This window comes from Epinephelus fuscoguttatus, linkage group LG24, assembly GCF_011397635.1.
Source record: "Epinephelus fuscoguttatus linkage group LG24, E.fuscoguttatus.final_Chr_v1".
In the NCBI taxonomy this organism is placed as follows: domain Eukaryota; kingdom Metazoa; phylum Chordata; class Actinopteri; order Perciformes; family Serranidae; genus Epinephelus; species Epinephelus fuscoguttatus.
The window spans coordinates 15,861,495-15,880,227 of NC_064775.1; the positions used below are offsets into that span (position 1 = coordinate 15,861,495).

Consider the following 18,733-nt stretch of genomic DNA (forward strand, 5'->3'; position numbering starts at 1 on the left):
ACAATAGAAACCAAACACTACTGCCAAACAGCCCAGACAAAAATTAATATGCAAAAACATATTAGATTGAAGACAGATGATAATGATAAAAAGAAAAAAAAAAACGTTAAAAAAACACCAATTAAGTAAATACAAAAAATGACAAAAGTAGCAAATACAAAATATAAATAACAATATATAATACACATCTATGCATAATATAATAATATACAATAATGTATATAAACAATAAATAAAATATGACATCACATAAAAGCAGGTCTATAAAAATGGGTTTAAGAAGTGATTTAAAAGAAGTTACTGATGCTGCAAAAGACTTCTATTTCTGTTCCTCGAAATTATGTTTATTTTTAGCACCTTTTTCTGCTGTTTATTTTTACTTATGTATTTTTTTATATTTATTATTTCTACTATTATTTATTACAGTAAAAAATATTCATGTTTTATTATTATTATTAATTTTTTTTGTCCACTTCAGACCTCTTATTATCCTACTAACAAAAAATACTGTTAAGGTGATTATGAATCACCTTAATCATGTAAATATAGTGCAATATAATTGTATATATCATATAAATAGCATGTAAATCATCCTTAAAACATAATGACAATCGTATTAATTAATTAATTCATATGTATGTATTTTGCGGTTATTAACATTAGAATGACCCTCTAAGAGCTCCGTTAATCATTTTTCCAAGTTTATACAATGGGCCGTGAACGCAGATATTAACAGTCATTAACGCGCTGTGTTTGTGTCTGCCATGTGGTTTGTGTCGCACGTAATGAGTCACTTATAGCACCGTCTCTGCGGGGCTTCATTTGAGGCAATCTGTTTTAATTGCGGAGCTCAGACTCCGCCCTAACAATCTCTCCTCCGGTGCACGCCGGGTTGGGAAAGGAGCAGTTGGCAGTATCCAATCAGCGCTGTCAGTGCTAGTTGTTGACCGTGGCGATGTAGCTGCTACGAGCGAGGCTAGACAGGCAGTATGGCGGAGGAGGGCTGTGTGTACGAGTTAGAGGGGCTCGACAAACAATTGCAGAGTTTGTTGCGCCGCTACTCAAGTGATGAACTGCGGACCGATAGTAAAGCGTTCTGCTCTGACTTTAGCAAGGTAAGGAGCCGTGGCTGAAGTTGGTGACAGGCTTGTTGTCGAAGACAAGAGCATGTATGTTAGCCGACTCCCCTCCCCCAGAACTGGCCGCTACACGGCTAGCATTAGCGGTTAGGCTCGTTAGCATCTAGCTAACGAGCCGTAGTCGCTTTTAAAACAAATATATCACCGTAACGCCTGTTAAACATTATGTCAAATAACGCAGTCTCATATTTAAGTGATGTTATCGAAGCGTCCAAGACAGTAAATCAGTCATATTTTAATAATGGTTGGTCAGTGTTCAGCTAGCAAGCTAACTGCTAATCGTTTGAGCCAGTTAGCCTAGAAATTGCCTTCAAGTTAGCTTAGTTACTCCGCTGCATGTTTACCGAACTGGCAACTGAACAACTTTTTGCACGTCTTCAACGCGTTTGGTAATTATATAACAAGCTAGCAATTTAGCAGATATTAGCTAACCTCTAACTTAAAATTGTTATGCAATTAACAAAATTAGCCTGCGTTATGAATCACTTGCTACAAAGCCAGACTTCGGAAATGGCAAAGTTATACGTCTTAACCAGCAACAGGACATGTAACTGCAAATGTACCTTTGCAGGGATACATAACATCATTTCAGGTATCACAAAATGACTTCACATCCTGAATATTTTATAGTACCATGAAACTAGGCAAAACATATAACGAAAAGGTGCATTTGAATGTCAGTTGTCTGTGATTATCAGTATATCTGTGATGGTTATTGAAGAGAGTCATAAGCAGTGTGCTAAACCTAAGTGCTAACATTGGAAAACAGTCAGTTTCCTGTTAACACATCCAATATATCATTTCTTATTTAGCTGCAGAGCTATTGCCCATCCAAACTGTAAATTTGAGGTTGAGCCTTTTGAATCATATAACCTGCGAAACTGTTGTGATGCTTCATTATCTACGGCATTGTAATTTAGTAGAAAACTAGTGATTGGACAAAGGCCTGGGAGCAACATTGTTGACATTCAAAGGATTCCAGTGGTGTACAAGAGTGATGTCTTGGGTCTTCACCATTAGAGGGCAATGTAAGCACACTGTATTCCAGGGATTTGACAGGTCAGCTGTGAGAATCTGTAAAGGAGCACTACATGTCCCATTTTGGTTGTGCACTGTAGTGTCATGTTATAAGGTATCTATAAGGAATAGGTAAGCTATAAGGGATCTTGGGATCTTGAAAGACCAACTTATAATACACTCTAGATTCAAGTAGGGCATGAATAAGATCAGCAGATTTTTGTAAGTAGACTTAACTGTGTAAGGAGTGTTTATGTTTTCTTTCTTTTATATATGTGGAATATGATGTGACAGAGGATACACATGTTCCTGTCAGTTACTGAGAATCACACCCACAGCAGGTTACCAGTTGTCCCACACCTGTGCACATGAAATGGGAATATCTATTTAAAATCAGTGTCGTAAAAAATGGTGTAAATATGTGTTAGTACAACCAATAATTTGTTGTGCTGAGCAAGAGCAATGTGTGGGATCTCCCTTGCAAGACTCAAGAGAAAATTTTCAACCCACCTGCATCTGGGATAGCTGGGTGTGCGAATATCTCCCTTATTAACAGGCTGTGCATTGTAGCAAAGGTGTGTTAATGGGGAAAGCTGCAGATGTACCAGGTTCTCCATCACTCCATCAATATAATAAAAGATGTGGCTCAGCCATGCTGATTATCCCCATGTATTAGGTGCTGTTGGGGTAATGGATGAGTTAGGCAGCAGTCTGTTTTCTCTCGTCTTAATTTAATGTTATCTAGATATTAGTATTGTCACGATACTAGAATGTCCAACTTCAATACAACACCTTGAAAAATATCGATTTTTGAATACCGTGGGAAAGTACTGACACTGAGGGCATACTGTCATTAAAAGATGAAAATAACAAAGCTATAACGTGTCAAAGGCTTTTCTTGGTTAGTAGCTGAGAACAGCAGAATGACTGCAGTGAATATTCACAATAAGGAGGAGCAGGAAAGTGTAGCTGCTGCCAGTATCAAGTGTGGGAAAATATGAAAACTGTTTGTGATATTCAGAATTGGCATTTATTGATTAATCGCTGTTTTTGACAACACTGCTAGGTATTGGTTGTATGGCTGCAAGGGGTAGGGCTCCAAGGTCCTAAAATGTATTGTATTGTCTAATCAACACTCCAAATTCCAAAGGTGTTAGATTACAAAACAGAGAAAAACAGGAAATCAAAGTATTTGAAGGCTGAAAACAGAATTCTTGTGGCAGCACCAAATGGTTTGTATTGGTAACACTGGGTAAATGTCACTGGCATGAGCCTTGTTTCTGTTGTGTCACCATCATGCTAGCCTCACATAGCCAGACCTGACTCATGCTGTGCCAGTGCTGGAGAAAGGACTGACTGAGCCCATCATAATCCTGCAATAAGGGTAAAAATGCTGTGGTTGTCTGTATTTCTATAAACCATCACAGTTGTTTTGGGTGGTGCTAAGCCCAGGTTGCAGTGATGGAAACTTGTTTTGGTGGAGAGGTGAGTACTTGCATTTAAAGGTCTACATCCTCACAAAAGAAAGTGATGCAAAAAAAACCCATTAAAAGATGTTTTAATGTGTTGGTTGCAGGCTCCAAGGTTGTTGTTGCTTCTTGCATCGTGCTAAAACAACATGTGAGATAGATCTGGCTATGTGAGAGTAGCATCATACCTGCAACTGCAGTTAACATAACTGCAGACTTAAACATGCTAAAGAGCACAAACTGTTAATTGTCCTTGTAATCTTGTCTCTGTTTTGTCTTCCCTCTGTGCAGCTGGTGGAAGAGTATGCCTCTCGCTGGCAGGTGCCGCTGCCTCAGCTCAGGATCCTTGAGATAAGTCTCTGCCACTTCACTCGAGCCTCCACCTTCTTCACACCAAACTGTGATCACGTGCTCCACACACTCAGCAGTCTGGCTTTGTAAGTAAACAAAGACCCCTCCTTTGACTCGCTGCTTTTAAACAACTGCAGTGACAATAAATCAGATGAAAGCAATGACACTTAAGTGTTGTGATTTAGAGCTGTTTTCCAAAGAGATTATCTGTAACTGTACTTGTGTTTGCTAAACAGTATTCCAACTTACACGGCAACATATATGTGTTGTTGCAGTCACTTCCTCACAGTGAAGGAGTCAGGTGGAAGCTTGTGGTTTCCAGCCACACACGCATTATTGTCACTTAGACTTGCTGCACCAGTTATGACCATGTTACTGCTGATGGGAATACACCTCTTTAAACAACTAGGTGAATTTGCAATAGCATCTCACTTTGAGGAAGACAGTAGGCTGGAATTACATTTTACCGTTGTTTTGTGGTTTCTGCTTTCTCAAGTTTTGCTTCACAGCCAAGTTTCACATCAGTTTAATTGTGAATCAGTGAATGGAACCCTTTATTGCCCTTTAGGGAAGTGTCCTTGCACAATGTGCCCTTGAAAAAGCACACATAATTCATCAGACATCACACACCCCCAGGAAAAAAAACATGAGACATTGATAAGACAAGGCATTAACTCTATATACTTACACACAAGTATTATGTAATAACCACAGGAAAAAATCCTTTTAAATCACTTACAGTTCACTTGCCACTGTCATTGAGATGGAGACTTAAACTTTCAAATCTATTACATACAGAAAACAATAAGAATATTCATATATAAGTCAAATAAAACCTTTGTTTTTATACATTTAGTCGTCCACCTCTGAAATAGTCTTGTATATCTGGGGACAGTTGCTGGCAACTTTTATGGGATTTAAAGTTGATTATGTTTGTTGGCTCAACCAACCACATTTGTGAGCCAGGAAAACCCCCTGGCATGCTGCCAGCTGTTGACCTTACTCCATCCATGAACCCTCCATCCTCCATCTTGTCTCCCCCGGGGTTTCCCAAAGCTTCTCAATTAAGTGAATTCCTGTGCCTCTCTCACAGTTTGTGCTTTTACAACCATGCAAATAATTGAATTTCTATGAATACTCAGATTAAAGTTGTAAAGATTCTGTGTGAAAATGTGTATGCATATGTGGAAGCTAAACCATTTTGATCTCCTCATAGGAGCATTTTTGAGTTGTTGCTGTTCATTGACCAGAAGGACTTCCATCAGGAGCCGCTGAAACAATTCACTGTTACATTCCAGGTGAGCATGAAGTGCAGATCATGTTCTTAATAGAACAGTGTTTTTTATTTTGCGCTGTACGTGTTTGGATTATTGTAATACAGGATTTTGGTGCTCTTAATTGAAATATTAGTGCTTTAAGAAGCTCCTTTTGTCCTCATGCCCTCTCAGGAATGTCACAACTTGGCCCTCGCGAGGCATCAGAATGTTCACTTACTTCAGGTGGAGCGTTTGGTTCAAGGCGGTGGGCCTTGGGCCGGCGCAGCCTTACAGGCAATCCTCAGTGAGTCCAGTTTACCTCAGAGTGAAGGTAGGTAACATAGTTGTAATATGTCCAACACTGACTAATTGAGTTGGCAAAGTGTTTTTATGTCTCATGTTGAGGCATAAATCAAAGCTGTAGACTCCAGTTTGTAGCCAAATTGGACTCCTCCTCCTCCAAAGTGCAGTTTATCGGAAAACCTTTGCTTGAAATAGTTTGTCTTCATTGATTGTTCCTTGTAATTCCTGCTAATCTCTTCAGCAGTAACAAAGTAAACTCAAACCTTATCTCTGTCCTCTGGTGTCTTTACTGTTCCTTAGTGGATGGGTACATCAGCTCTGAGCTGCCGGTGTTCTTTGAGCTCCGGGTGCGCTACCTCTTATCCTGTGAGCGGGTCAGCGAGGCTATGTCCCTGGCTAAGTGTTGTGCTCAGCATCCCACTGCAGGGCAGCACTTGTTCTTCCTCCAGGTCTACCTCACGTGGCTTTGCAAAACTTCACAGCATGACCGCCTACATAAAGAGGTGGGTGGGGTGACTGAATACAGAAGACTAGTGTCTTTCAGTCAAATGGCGAGAATTTTAGCTTCAGTCTGTTTTAATCGTTGTTGCTTAGCTACCACACAATTATACCAATATTTTATGTGTGAGACCTATATTTGGCCGAAACTAATGCTTCCATTGTCCTGATTTTCAGGTGGCTGAATTTAATGGAAAAGATGCAATTCACATCATCTGTAGTTTGGAGTGTGAGGAAAAGGATGAGTTGCTACTCGCCCTCAGCAGAGCCTTCCTCTCTCAGCAGCTCCGCAGGGGAGACATGTACTATTTGTGGTAAGTAAATCTGATGCTAATTTAATGAGAAGTCATTTTTAACACCAACAAAGGCCTCCCCATTTAAGTAAGCATTACAGGCCCAAACACACTAAAAGCAAGAATGGATGTGCCACAGAGATCTCTATTTGAGAAGCCTAGGATGTTACATAAGGCAGGAGGGCCACTGTTGGGTGCCTGCTTCTGCTACTTTTATTCACTGGTTGGCAACATAACACCAGTAAAAGCCACTGTGAGCCAGCCATAACGTTCCCCTTTTAATTTTTTCTTCCAGGTGGGTGAAAGTCACTTAAAGGTCGAGTGTGTAGGATTTAGGGGTAAATATTGGTAGAAATTGCAAGTAACGCAATAAGTATGATTACTTTAGTGTATACTCGTCTGACAATAAGAACGATTGTGTTTTCATTACTTTAGAATGAGCTGTTTAAATCTACATTGGGAGCAGGTCCTCATTCACGTAGTCTGCCATGTTGCACTACCATGTTTCTACAGTAGCCCAGCACGACTGAACCAGATACTTGCTCTAGACTGGGGCCAGAGTCTCTCACTGCAGCCTGTTTTGTACAGTGAATGCTGGACGGAGCACTGAGTGACAGTAACCTCGCCCGCATTTAAAAGTACAGTTTGTGGTGGAAATGCTAGGGTCTAGATACAGTGTCTGAAGGGCCCTTTCAGTTCCAAAGGTACCATACTGAAAATGTTTGGTGGAAACGGGGCTTAAATGTTCATGATGATACGGGGTCGGTCTGTTATGCTAACATAACTGCCAAGGGTCTAAACTTTTATTTTTTTCCTATTTTTAGTATCTAAAATGTGGCAACACAATGGTTAAGATCTATAGTAGAACAGCTGTGAGCAGTGGTAGTTGCTTTCGTTCAGCATTGCAGAATTACACTAGTGTTGTTCATAAAGTTTTAAGCTAAGCTAACAGAGCTAATGTCAGCTGTTGCCCAGAAGTGCCACTCTGTCTCTCAGTCCCTCCTCTTTGTCTCACTGCCTTTGGTCACTGGGTCCTCTTTTGGCAATATAAAATCAGGTTACAGGAGGGGCATCACAGCAGTTTGACGTGCCTCATGAAGCTTTTGGTGCGTGTTCAAGTCACTTAAAACAACAGGTGTACTTTAAAAGGCATGCATCAGGAGCTTTCAGTGCATTTAGACCTTATGAACAATGTTTAACCCTTTTCTTTGCAGTGATCTTGTCTTCATATGGAGTAAACTTCACAGTCGGTTGAATACGTCCAAGCAAGCTCTGCTCGAGGATAGTCATCAGCTGATGCTCTCTGCCACCAATGTCAACTCAATCTTCCCATTCATCAGAGCCATACTTCAGGAGGTGAGACACATTTGAACTGCAGTGCATTATTTTAATTTCCATACATTTGCTAAGATGTTAAGATTTGAATTGATTCAGCCTTTGTTTGTATCTCACTAGCTTGGTGAAGATGGTGTCCAGTTCTGTGTGGAGCTTTGTGCTAATGCCCTGGGGTCTTGCTTTCCCTGTGATGTCATAACCAAGTCCCTGATCTACAAAACCATTGCTGGCCTGCTTCCCAATGACCTGGAGGTTTGCAGGGCATGTGCTCTTCTTGTCTTCTTCCTCGAACGCACTGTTGAGACATACAAGATGGTGTACCTTCTTTACATGCATCCAGATCAGGAGTACCATGTGGAGTACAGCCCAATCCCAAATCATGTTCGCTTTGAAACCCTGCAGGTAGAGCACCTTTTTAATAAATCATGACAGAAGAGGCACTGTTTTGGACTCTTTGTCAGTTAAGATATGCATTGTTGCTTGGGTTTTTCCATATTGAAGTACCAAAACATTTTCTTTTTCTTTTCTCTTCTCAGGTCTTGAAAAAGGACCTGTATTTTGACCCAGAGTTTTGGAATCTCATTGCTTTGCGGACCAACTGTTTGAAGCTGATGAGTGAGAAGGTGGTCAGTGCTGCCCTTGAAGAGATCATGGAGGACAAATGGATCCTGAGCTATTGCACCAAAGAACCTGTTTCCCGATCAAGCACATCAGTATGTCAGAGAGGACGTAAAGGGGTGGCAGCTAAAAAGCGGCACCTCAAAGATGACAGCCATCATAAAGAGGACACTGCATCCAAGAGACTTAAGGTGGGTCAAGGCAAAACACAACTAAATGTTGACCACACTGGAAAGAGGAAAGGCAACCAAGGGGCACAACCTTTGAAGGATGCATCATCCAAGCCTTTGAGGCGTTCATTTTGGCAGCTAGACAGACTGCAGGACAATGGTGAACTGAGGCGCACTACTCGACTCTCAGAGAAGAACCCGCCAAAACGGAGGATTAGAAAACCCAGGTGGCTTCTGGAAGACTCGGGAACTCTTGGAGAGAATAATGTTCTTCCAAACATCAAAAAGCATGGGTTGAGACATCAAAAGCACCATCGGTCCTCTGTCATGAAGAGGCCTCATAGTGGTGAGCTCAAGAACAATGCAAAACACAAACCTTCAATAAATTTGCATTTAATGGCAAGGGAAAACAACAGCAAGCCCCAGAAAGGATGTTCTTTGGACTCTGTTAAACCAGCTGCCTTGCCACAGGTAATTCTTGAGCTCTCCCTTCCAGACAATGAACTCATGGGAACATTTACTGAGGACTCTTGCAGCAGACAGAGAAGTATCCCTCAAGTGCTCCTTTACAGACCTACGGTGAAGATTCCTGTCACATCACAACCTGTAAAGACTGTACATCGCAAAGAGGTGATTCTTAGAGCGCGGGATGCAACTATGCTCATACAACAGTTGCACTGTTATACTCGACGGCAAAAAGGAAAAGGTAACATGTCGAATATTCAAGGCTCAGTATCAACAATCACACGTTCCTCCGTGCAAGGAAGTCCTCCAGTAGAGCCAGAGAAAGAGTGCTGTGAAAGGCCTGCTGCTGAGATGAAAGGTGGCGTTGCCTCTCAGACACGAGCAGCAACTGAAGTCACAAGATCCCCAGTTTTAGAAAAAGTCCCTCAGGCTCGGACTACAAAAGCAGCCTCTAGAAAGACATTTTCAGGAGGAGAGCTTTCTGAAAAATCTGCTGCTGAGATGAAAGCTACCAAAGCGTCACAGAAAACAGTAGCAACTGAAGGTACAGAAACTCCAACTTTGGATAAGGTCCTGCAAGCACAGTCCATAGCTGCAGCAAGGGAGCTTTGCGAAGAGTCTGCTGTTGAGATGAAAGTCACTATTGCATCAACAGCAGCAAAAGTGACTCAATCTCCAGGTTTAGATGAGGTCTCTAAAGCTGTTAAAGACACTTCAAAAACCACAACTTCAGCTGAGGTCATGCAAACCGGAACTGTGGACAACAATCAGATGGTAGCTACTGATAAAACCTGTCCAGTCTCAAGTATGACCAACATTTCAAACACTGGAGCTGCTGATCCCACAGCGTCACAGTCTCAAGATGTTCCTAGAGATGGTATGCAAGAACTGAAGTCACTACCCTCTCAGGCTGAAACTGGCAAAAATCCGGTAGCTCAGGCCACAGCAGACATTCCAGAGGTGCTCACCACTGTCAGCAAGAACATTTCTGAGGTGGACATCACAGATGTGTCACCCAAACTCACAAAAGGAAATGTGTCTTCTGAAAATGACTCAGGTGGGGAAACTACTTATACACTTAAAGATCAGGACAGTATAAATGACATATCTGCTCTGACTTTAGTAACAGAAATGGTTACTGAACTTGAACCTGAGGCACTTAGTCGAGATCAGGAAAATCACAAACAGCCAGTTCCAGAGGACGGTGCTTCTAATGAGTCAACAGCAAGAAGTGAATCTAAAGTTCCTCGCAAACGCACTACCTCCAGCTGCTCTGTAGTAGCTGATGTGCAAGGGAAGAAAGAAGCAACTCAGGATATCGATCAAGAAACACCTGAAAACAGTGAACTACCGCAATCAGAGGAATCCAAGTTGGAATACTGTTGTACCTTCTGCAACAAGGACTTTAAGGGAAGTCGCGTAGTTGCACATGCTATGTTCCATTATCGTAAAGACGAGTGCATGTTCTGTGGGATGATCTTCAAAGATGACCTCTTGGCCATGATGCACCTGTCTGACCATATTGAGAAGCTAAAGAAGATCAAAGAGTCAACTGGTAACAGAGCTCAAGAAAAGTCAGTCTCTGGGGCCAAAGACATTTTCACACCTAAGACTTGCGCCAAAGCAAAGACCTCAACTGTGTCTTCTGGGCGCCGTTCTAGTGGGAGGCTGAAGAAATCTACTGACTCTTCCAAATCTGTAAGCCTTCCAGATTCAACACCATCTGGATCTAGAACGTTAAGATCCAATGAAGAGCCTGTAGATAGTCAGTCTTTACATGAAAAGAGACAACATCCATCAAAGCACCTTAATAGCAAAACTCCTGTTCACAAGGTGAATGGACATATTGGCAAAAAGAAAGGGCTTGGCAGACCACGAAAGGACACATTTAACTCAGAAGCTAAGCAGCCTCCTTCACAGCAGATCTCTAAAGAAAGAACAAATAATAGAGCCGAGCATTCCAGGTTGCAAAAAAACAAAGATAAAGAGATGAATTCCTCTGCAACTTCAGTGCAGGTAGATTCTTCCGCTCATCATAAAATGAAGGAGATGGAATCTCAGCGGGTCCCGAAGACAACCACAAAGCAAAGTGGGAAAGTTGCTGAGGAGAAAAATGTTGAGCCGCAAGAGAAACTCTGCTGTCCTGCAGAGGGTTGTTCGTGGTTTACAGACCTGTCAAAGAACCGTGTTGCACTCCTTTACCACGCTCTTGAAGAGCACTATGGTGAGGTCAAACCTCTAAAACTGGCGTTCCATGTAGGAAACAACAAATGTAGTAGTTGCATGAGGGTTATGTGGAGTTTCAAACATTTTCAACACCACGTTGAAAGACACAGACTCACTCCGCGGCATCCTTGCCTTCATCAGGGGTGTTCTGCGAGGTTCAAAACTGGAATGGAAATGAGACGCCATGCCAGGAGGCACAGTCCGCTGCAGGCAGTGTGCTGCCTCCCTGGTTGTTCGCAGCTATTTATTTGTCTTTGGGCACTGAACCTTCACGAAAGAGAGCACTATGCTTCCAAATCTTCTAAACCAGATAAGTATACAAATGAGCAAACAGGTGACAAACATGATAACACACCGGATGGGAAGAAAAGGACCGATCATAAGCCAAAAGATGCAACTGCTACCACTACTGAAAAGACTGTGAGTGAAAAGGCTGTTCGTAAATTGAGAGAAGCTACACATAACTCATCAACAGAGAAACATGTCCAGGCTCCTCCTCCCACCACTGTCAGTGCGTCTCTGTTGAAAGAGAGAAAAGAGTCACATGTCTTGAAGAATCTCTCTAATAAGGACACATCCACACAGTCAGTCAGCCCTAATCTGAGATTAAGGCAAACATTACGAAAAGGAACAAATACAATGAAAAGTGACAGAGTCATCTCATCGTCATTGTTAAAACACAATATCAGAGTGCGGCATAAGTTCAAGAAAAAGCAGGTCAACGTGAACACAAAGTTTCCAAAAAGAAGAGGGCGTCCTCCCAAGTCAAAGGAAACGGTGCATGATGAAAACAAGACCACAGGTCAAAACAATCAGGCTGTTATAATAAAAACTGCTCGGCGTGGTCGCCCTCCAAAAGCAGCAGAGACATCAAATATGACAAACGCAAAACAAAAAAAGGAAAAGAGTCAGCTGGTCCAAGATGTAGTCAAAACTACGGAAACATCAATCAGTGAACCAAGGTCTAAGAAATCAATGAACAGGCAGGTGAAGAAGAATCATGTCAAACATAAGTGGATTTCACGTGGTTCCTCTTCAGCTAAGGTGTCAGCTGACAGTTTAAATCAGTCAGTCAGCTCAACCTCAGCAGACAAAACACAGAAGGTAACAGCTGACCAAATGAAGAAACAGCATAAAGTGAAAAAACGCTCCACTCCTAAAGAAAACAGTAGTCAACCAGCTTCCTCAGACTCCAGCAAGTCAAAGAAACCCACGGTTACAGATAACGAAGCCAGCACAAAGATTGTTAAGAAAAAATGTCCTCTCAAAGAACCAGAGCCTGCCTTGAAAAAACCTGCCAAGCCGACATCTGATGTCCCACAAGTCGAGGCCAAAGCAGCTCCAGCTGTAGAAAGTTCTGCCGATGAGGGAAAAACCAAGGCAGAAGACACCAATTCAACACATAGCAGCTCGGGTAATGCTGTGCCTGCTGTCCCCACGAACAGTTCAGATGTGATAACTGCACCACCCACCATCTCAGGAGAGAAAACACAGAAGGTAACTTCAAAGAAATTACACATAAAAAAAGAAGGAAAGAAAGAAAAGAGTACGGCTTCTTCAGACTCAGGCAAGACAAATAAGAAGCACAAAGATATTAATAAAAAAAGGGACAAGAAAACACTCGAGGGAGGGCGGCCATGCAAAGATCCAAGCAAACCACCTGCTTTGAAAAAGAAAGCTACGTCAAAATCTTCAGACCAACAAGTGAAGGCTAAAGCAACAGCAGTAGTAGAGGGCTCTTTTGATGTGGACGGAAAAGCAAAAGAAGGAACAGATGCAACAGTCAGCAGCTCTGGTTCCTCCACCCCTCCTGCCACAGATAGTGGCTCAAATGAAACAACCTCGCAACTCACTGCCCCAGAAGAGAGCACGGAGAAAGGAATAAAAAAGGAAAAATCCAAGAAATCTCATGTCAAAAAAGACTCGGACCCCAACAAGGCAAATAAGAAGCGCAAGAATGTTCAAAAAGAAGGTGACACAAAGATTGTCAAGAAAAAATGCAAAGTTCAGCCTAAGGTGGAGAGCTCTGTAGGTGAAGACGGAAAAACTGTAGTGGAAACAAAACCAGTTAACAGCTCTGGTCACTCTCCAACAATGAACGGACAAGCAGCAAGTGAAGATGCAAAATCGACAGTGTTGATAAACACTCTTGCAGAGTATGGCAAGAAGCCATACATGCGTCCACCACCCACAGCATACCTGGATGAGAAGTACATCACCATGCCAAAACGAAGGAAGCAGCTGTCGTTCCTCCCGTTGTTTCAGAGAAACCCGGCTCCTCAGGAGAGCTGTGTTATGACAGCTCCGCAGAGACATCGATGTGCCAACTGTTTTGCTACGTTCAACAGTGCTGAGGAGCTGCAGAGTCATCAGCAACTGCAGAAGTGCTCAAACGTCTTTGGATTCGACTCGGATGAAGAGGGTGAGTCATTGTTGGTGGAAAGTTTAGCAAGTTGAAATCTAAAGCAGATTAAAGCATATATAGATACAAGATTCATATAAAAAGTACTGAGATTTGTGTCAATATGTGCATATGAGATTATTTACAATACTAAAATTTTAGATATAAATCACTCAGTACGTTTTCATGCACAGTTAAGTCGAGATACAGTTATAGCTCAACTAGGCAATTTAATTAGACTGCTGTCCTAGTCCCAGTATACGAACATGGGAGGGGAGTCGATCTATTGACTAAGGTATGTCCGACTCCACTACGATAGGTGGCAGTATGCCCCCTTACAGCTTGTCAGTATCGGACCTTTTTCTGGTTAAGCTATTTCGTCACAAACCAAACAGTCAACAAACAAGTTAGCTACAGTTAGCTAGTGGCAAATTGGTACCCTGGTAGACAAGTTTCACAACTGTTCACATTTGGTACGTCCAAAAATGCTCGGCCCTAGATTTAGAATTCACAATGTTGTCACTGCTTTTTTCTTCTGTTATGCATTTAATGCTATTTGACTTCCGGGTCAAAGCCTGAGGCAGACACTGTGGAGCATGGGCAGAGCACCTCGGCCAGCTTGGATGATTGACTGTATACATGCAGGAGTAATTCAACTCCCAATTGCACTTTGAGAAATAAGATTAAGTACGATTTCAGTTAGACTTACTTGTTTACATGTATTTTGAAAGTCTGGTTTTAGTCATACTAACACAATAAATTGTTTTTCTGATTGTTAACACTAAAAAAAAAAAAATCACTTTACTAACTTTAATCAAGCCTTAATAGAGTGCCTTAGGGGTGACATTTTTTATGTAGGCCGACACAGAGGTTAGCATCGCCCTGGTTCCTGAACAAATGTTTATGATACTTACATGTTCATCAGAAGTAAAAAACTAACATCAAGCTATAAACGAACTACACCATGGTGGCATGATGAAACATCGCCACCACAAGGCTGTAAAGCAGTGTTTGGCATGATGATCTTCTGTAGTCTCATTTAGCCACTTGTCAGGGACTGCCTTTCTTAAGACACATAAAAGCGTCACAATTTGCGAGTGGGGTATTTACTGATGTGTTTTATGTCGAAGAACAAAACATAAAACTCTCCTCAGCTTGTGTTAACTGCAGACCTTATTTCAGGCATCTAACCAAAAACTCATTCAAATACCATATTGACTTCAAGATGAGGGAGCCAGGAGTGCTAAAATGCTGACTCATGTCCAGATTTTAGGAGTCATTCCTGGAGCACTCTCAGTCCCTCCAGGAATGTGTGGGCTTTTTAGGGGGATTTAAAATTTTTTCTTAATCTCGTGTGGGTGAGATAGTAACTTACATGTACAACATATTTACCTTGTATGCCAAAAAAAGAAAAAAATCACCTTTAAGGACCTTAGGGGCTCTGTAGAAAATTCCAAAAATAGTTGTGTTTTATATACATGTATGATAATTTTTAATAGTTGTGAAACAAGATAAGTCATTCCTACGGGATAGAAAGTCCCAAAAGTAGTTGCTTTTTTTTTTTATAAGTCATTAAAAATCTAAGTCAAAAGATAAAATTACTACCCTAATCGTAACCGCTCTGTTCTGAGTTTGAGATTTATACCACACTAAAGTTACCACCGAACATGCATATTTAATCTAACTCTGCTTGATTCAGCATGTGTAACAATAGATCTGGATGCAACAGCCTCTGTTGTGATGATTTGTCTTTTCTCTGGGTGTGTTTTGCTGTTGAAAATATTGGTGTTTGTGCCGAATTTACGGTGATAGGTTGAATTTGAGTTACTGTTGCAGTTGTGACATCACCACATCCTGGAAGGGCTGCACACTGCAACACAATCTGTAGAGGATATTCTGTTAAAGTTGTGTAGTCTTTAAGTATAATACAACCCTCACCTTCTGAATGTAATTTCAAGAAAAGGAAAGTTTTACAAACTCCTTTATTCTCTCTTTTTTCCTGTTTCAGGCAGCACTTGAACATTTCCAATTGAGTCCAAGTGAATTGACGTTTTGGATGCATGACAAACTGACCTGTGGACCTGCGTGGAGCCCCCAAACAGATCATACCTCACTGGATCAGTGCTCTCTGGATGACCTGTTCATTACTGTGGGCAACGACTGGTGCGTCTGGAGACTTGGAACTGAAGGGGTTAGCTGACATTTCAGTGCAGCATGTGCCTGTAGCGCAAGGCCCCGGGGAGCGGCCAGAACACAAAAAATAGCCAATCAATAAAAGACATCTGAACTGAATCTCAGTCACTGTTAGCGGAACAGCTAGTACTGAAGTGCCTGCTCTGGAACCGCTGTGCTGTTTCCAGCTGCTTCACCTGGAATGGAGATTAAGGATTGTGGTTTAAAGACTGGACTTTTGAAAGCTGTGAAAAAAAAAAAAAAAAAACTGACGCAAGACAACAAGGCTGCTCCTGCTATCACTCGGACCCATATTTTTCACGTCACTAAGCCATATTATGCCATTTTTTTTTTTTGCTTTTTGCACTCTTCTCACAAGATTTATCAGTTAATTTCTGCTTAAACTCTCAAAGGGATGGGGATTGTACGATGAATGAAGCATCTAAAAATCATGCTTTTTTAAAACATCCCTAGGTTACATCTAATTTTCTAAACTTTGAAAAGTTGTGAGATTGCTGTATCAGAGTCTTCTTTGGGAAAATGTTATGTATAATTCTTGTTTAAATACTAATTGTAGTTCTTCTACAGAGTTCCCTATGGGCTTGAGTAAGACTGTGCTTGTCCTCACCATCAGTATACAGTAGAGGGCAGTGTGCACCAATCTCTTCATTATGTTAACAGATTGCTTTTTTCCTCTTGCAGAACACAAGATGTTACTTGCTCGTTTTTGCAACAGACTGATTTCTACCTACAAAACTGCTCTGCTGTATTTATCACTGGACAGGCTCACATCCATCATGTTGAATTTCCTTTAGCAATAAGTACGACCTACCACAAAATGTGCCAGTATCCGCCTCATATTGTGTTGGATTCTGTCACCAGTCATGTTCTGCCTATTATAATTATGTCAGTGGAACAACTGACACTCTGGCTTATATTATATTTTCTCACTTACACATAGATTTTATCTTTTACTGAACTGTCCAAGACCATAGAAACATTGTGATTTCTCTTCTAGGCTGTCTCTTTCTTTTGGAGAGAAAGTTGTAAACAGCCACAGTTTTAAGTGTTACCGGGCGGCCGCACCAGTTTTTCATGAGCAGCAGCAGGTTATATTTATTTATGTTTTATTTTCTATCTTTTGTAAATATTTGAAGAGTTTCGATGGCTTATTATATAAGGGGGTGTTGGAGCCGGGTTTATATTTTGTTCTTGAGGTTAAAATAAAACTTATTTGAAATGGCATCTATTCTGTTCTATTCTGTTGCACCAGAGACTGGCGTGTTTTCATCAGAGGAATGAGCAATTTATTCCAGAAGTAGGAAATAAAATGTTTTAGTGCCTTGGCAACAGATAAGACGCAGTAGTGTTGGGTTGCAGAGGAGAAGAGAATATTGAATTTTGTAGACCTGATCACTCATAAAGATAAATCCTTACCTTTGCCAACCTTTAGTCTGTTACCTTAACTATACTAAAGCTAGCATCCAACATGCCAGACTACTTCAAAGGCAAAACCAGAAAGGGCAACCCAGTTGCCAAATGTGTGTAAGCCAGCACTAAAAGGTTCCACGTTTTCATGTCTGTGCCAGAGGTTGCCATGGCAGGAGGCATTATGTTTTGGGGTTGTCTGTCTGTCCGCCCCATGCCGGGGAACACAATGTCTCAAAAACTCCATGAGGGAGTTTTCAGATTTGGCATAAATGTCCACTTGGACTCAGTGATGAACTAGTTGGATTTTGGTAGTCAAAAGCCGAAGTCATTGTGACCTTGTGTCTTATTTTCATGACCTTGAGTGAATATCCTCAAATTTAGCACAAACGTCCACTTGGACTCGAAAGGACTGATTTAAATTTTGATAACATTTTCCTGATTTGAAAAGGAGCTGAACTCATTATAGCTGGCAACATGAACACATTTTCAAGCCTTATAATGAAGTAAATCCTGTTTCTTCTGTCAGTAGAGCAGCCAAAGTGGATAATAATCCTGCTGAGACTCAGTCAGTTGTATTATTTCTTAATTTGGCACAGTTGTTGATGTTCACACGCGTTGTACTAAAACAGTCCGAGATTAATTACGTGTCAGGTAGCTGAGGATTCCTGTTGCTGATGACTGCAATAACCGCTCAGTCATTAATCACTGTAATCATGCACTGTAATGAGCCAGTGATGCAGACAGATCAGACAGTCGAGTGATGAGGCAGTTCGGCAGGCAGACGGTCACAAGGGCCAGACAGAAAGGCGATCTCTTTGTTTTCCATTTGAGTCAATATTGTTTATTGTGGTAGACGAAGACAGAGGAAGAGAGAGAGACTGCCGGAGAAGAGGGAGAGGAAGAAACAGGAGACCACAGGAAGAGTCAAGTTCCCATCCACAGGTGTGTGTCTTTGTGTTTCTGTGTGTCCACGTAAGAGCTGGAGGGACTTTTCATTGGTTCGTTGTTTGAAACATGGCCAAAATGCATTTCTTATCCTCTACTTGCCAGAGTTAACATGCAATAGGTGCAGCGACACATTTTAAACTATAATTGTATTTAAGACTGTATTGAATAGTTTGAAGTGCTGAAGCTTCATTCAATAATGATTCATTCTGTTTCAACCCATATTTCTGCACAGTTGTAGGTAAAGAATGGGCCACACTAATATTTTAAGTACTATACTTTACTCATTAAAGAAAGTACAGCAAATACGACTGAACATTTAAAGTGAGACTGCAACTTTTAAAGTAAAATAAAATGTTCTTCCTTTTATAAATGAGAAGTGGAATTTATGGGCCATAAATGTATCATTTCTCAATTCATTCAGCCTTAGCTGGTCTATTAACAAGGTTATAGGGGCTAATGTTAGCAAACAAGAAACCAAGGATAATGTAGTTAATGTTAGTTAATTGAACATATAGTGGCTAATGCAAATGCTAGCAAACTTTAGATATTGGGGGGGCGGGGGGTAATTTTATCAAATATAAGGTATGGCCATTTATGTTTGCAACTTTTCGATATGGGAGTTAATGTTACCAACTCTAAGA

General features: G+C 41.2%; 1 protein-coding gene across 1 annotated transcript; it reads left to right on the forward strand.

Annotated features, from left to right (window-relative positions):
* Positions 1–926: 926 nt before the first annotated feature.
* On the forward strand, positions 927–16,958 carry LOC125885229 (uncharacterized). The gene is made up of 10 exons (XM_049570779.1): positions 927–1,115; positions 3,917–4,062; positions 5,193–5,274; positions 5,425–5,563; positions 5,836–6,038; positions 6,211–6,347; positions 7,541–7,682; positions 7,782–8,063; positions 8,198–13,562; positions 15,550–16,958. Exons 1-10 carry the CDS (start codon positions 990–992, stop codon positions 15,558–15,560), a joined length of 6,633 nt encoding a protein of 2,210 aa, XP_049426736.1. The 5' UTR covers positions 927–989; the 3' UTR covers positions 15,561–16,958.
* Positions 16,959–18,733: the final 1,775 nt, after the last annotated feature.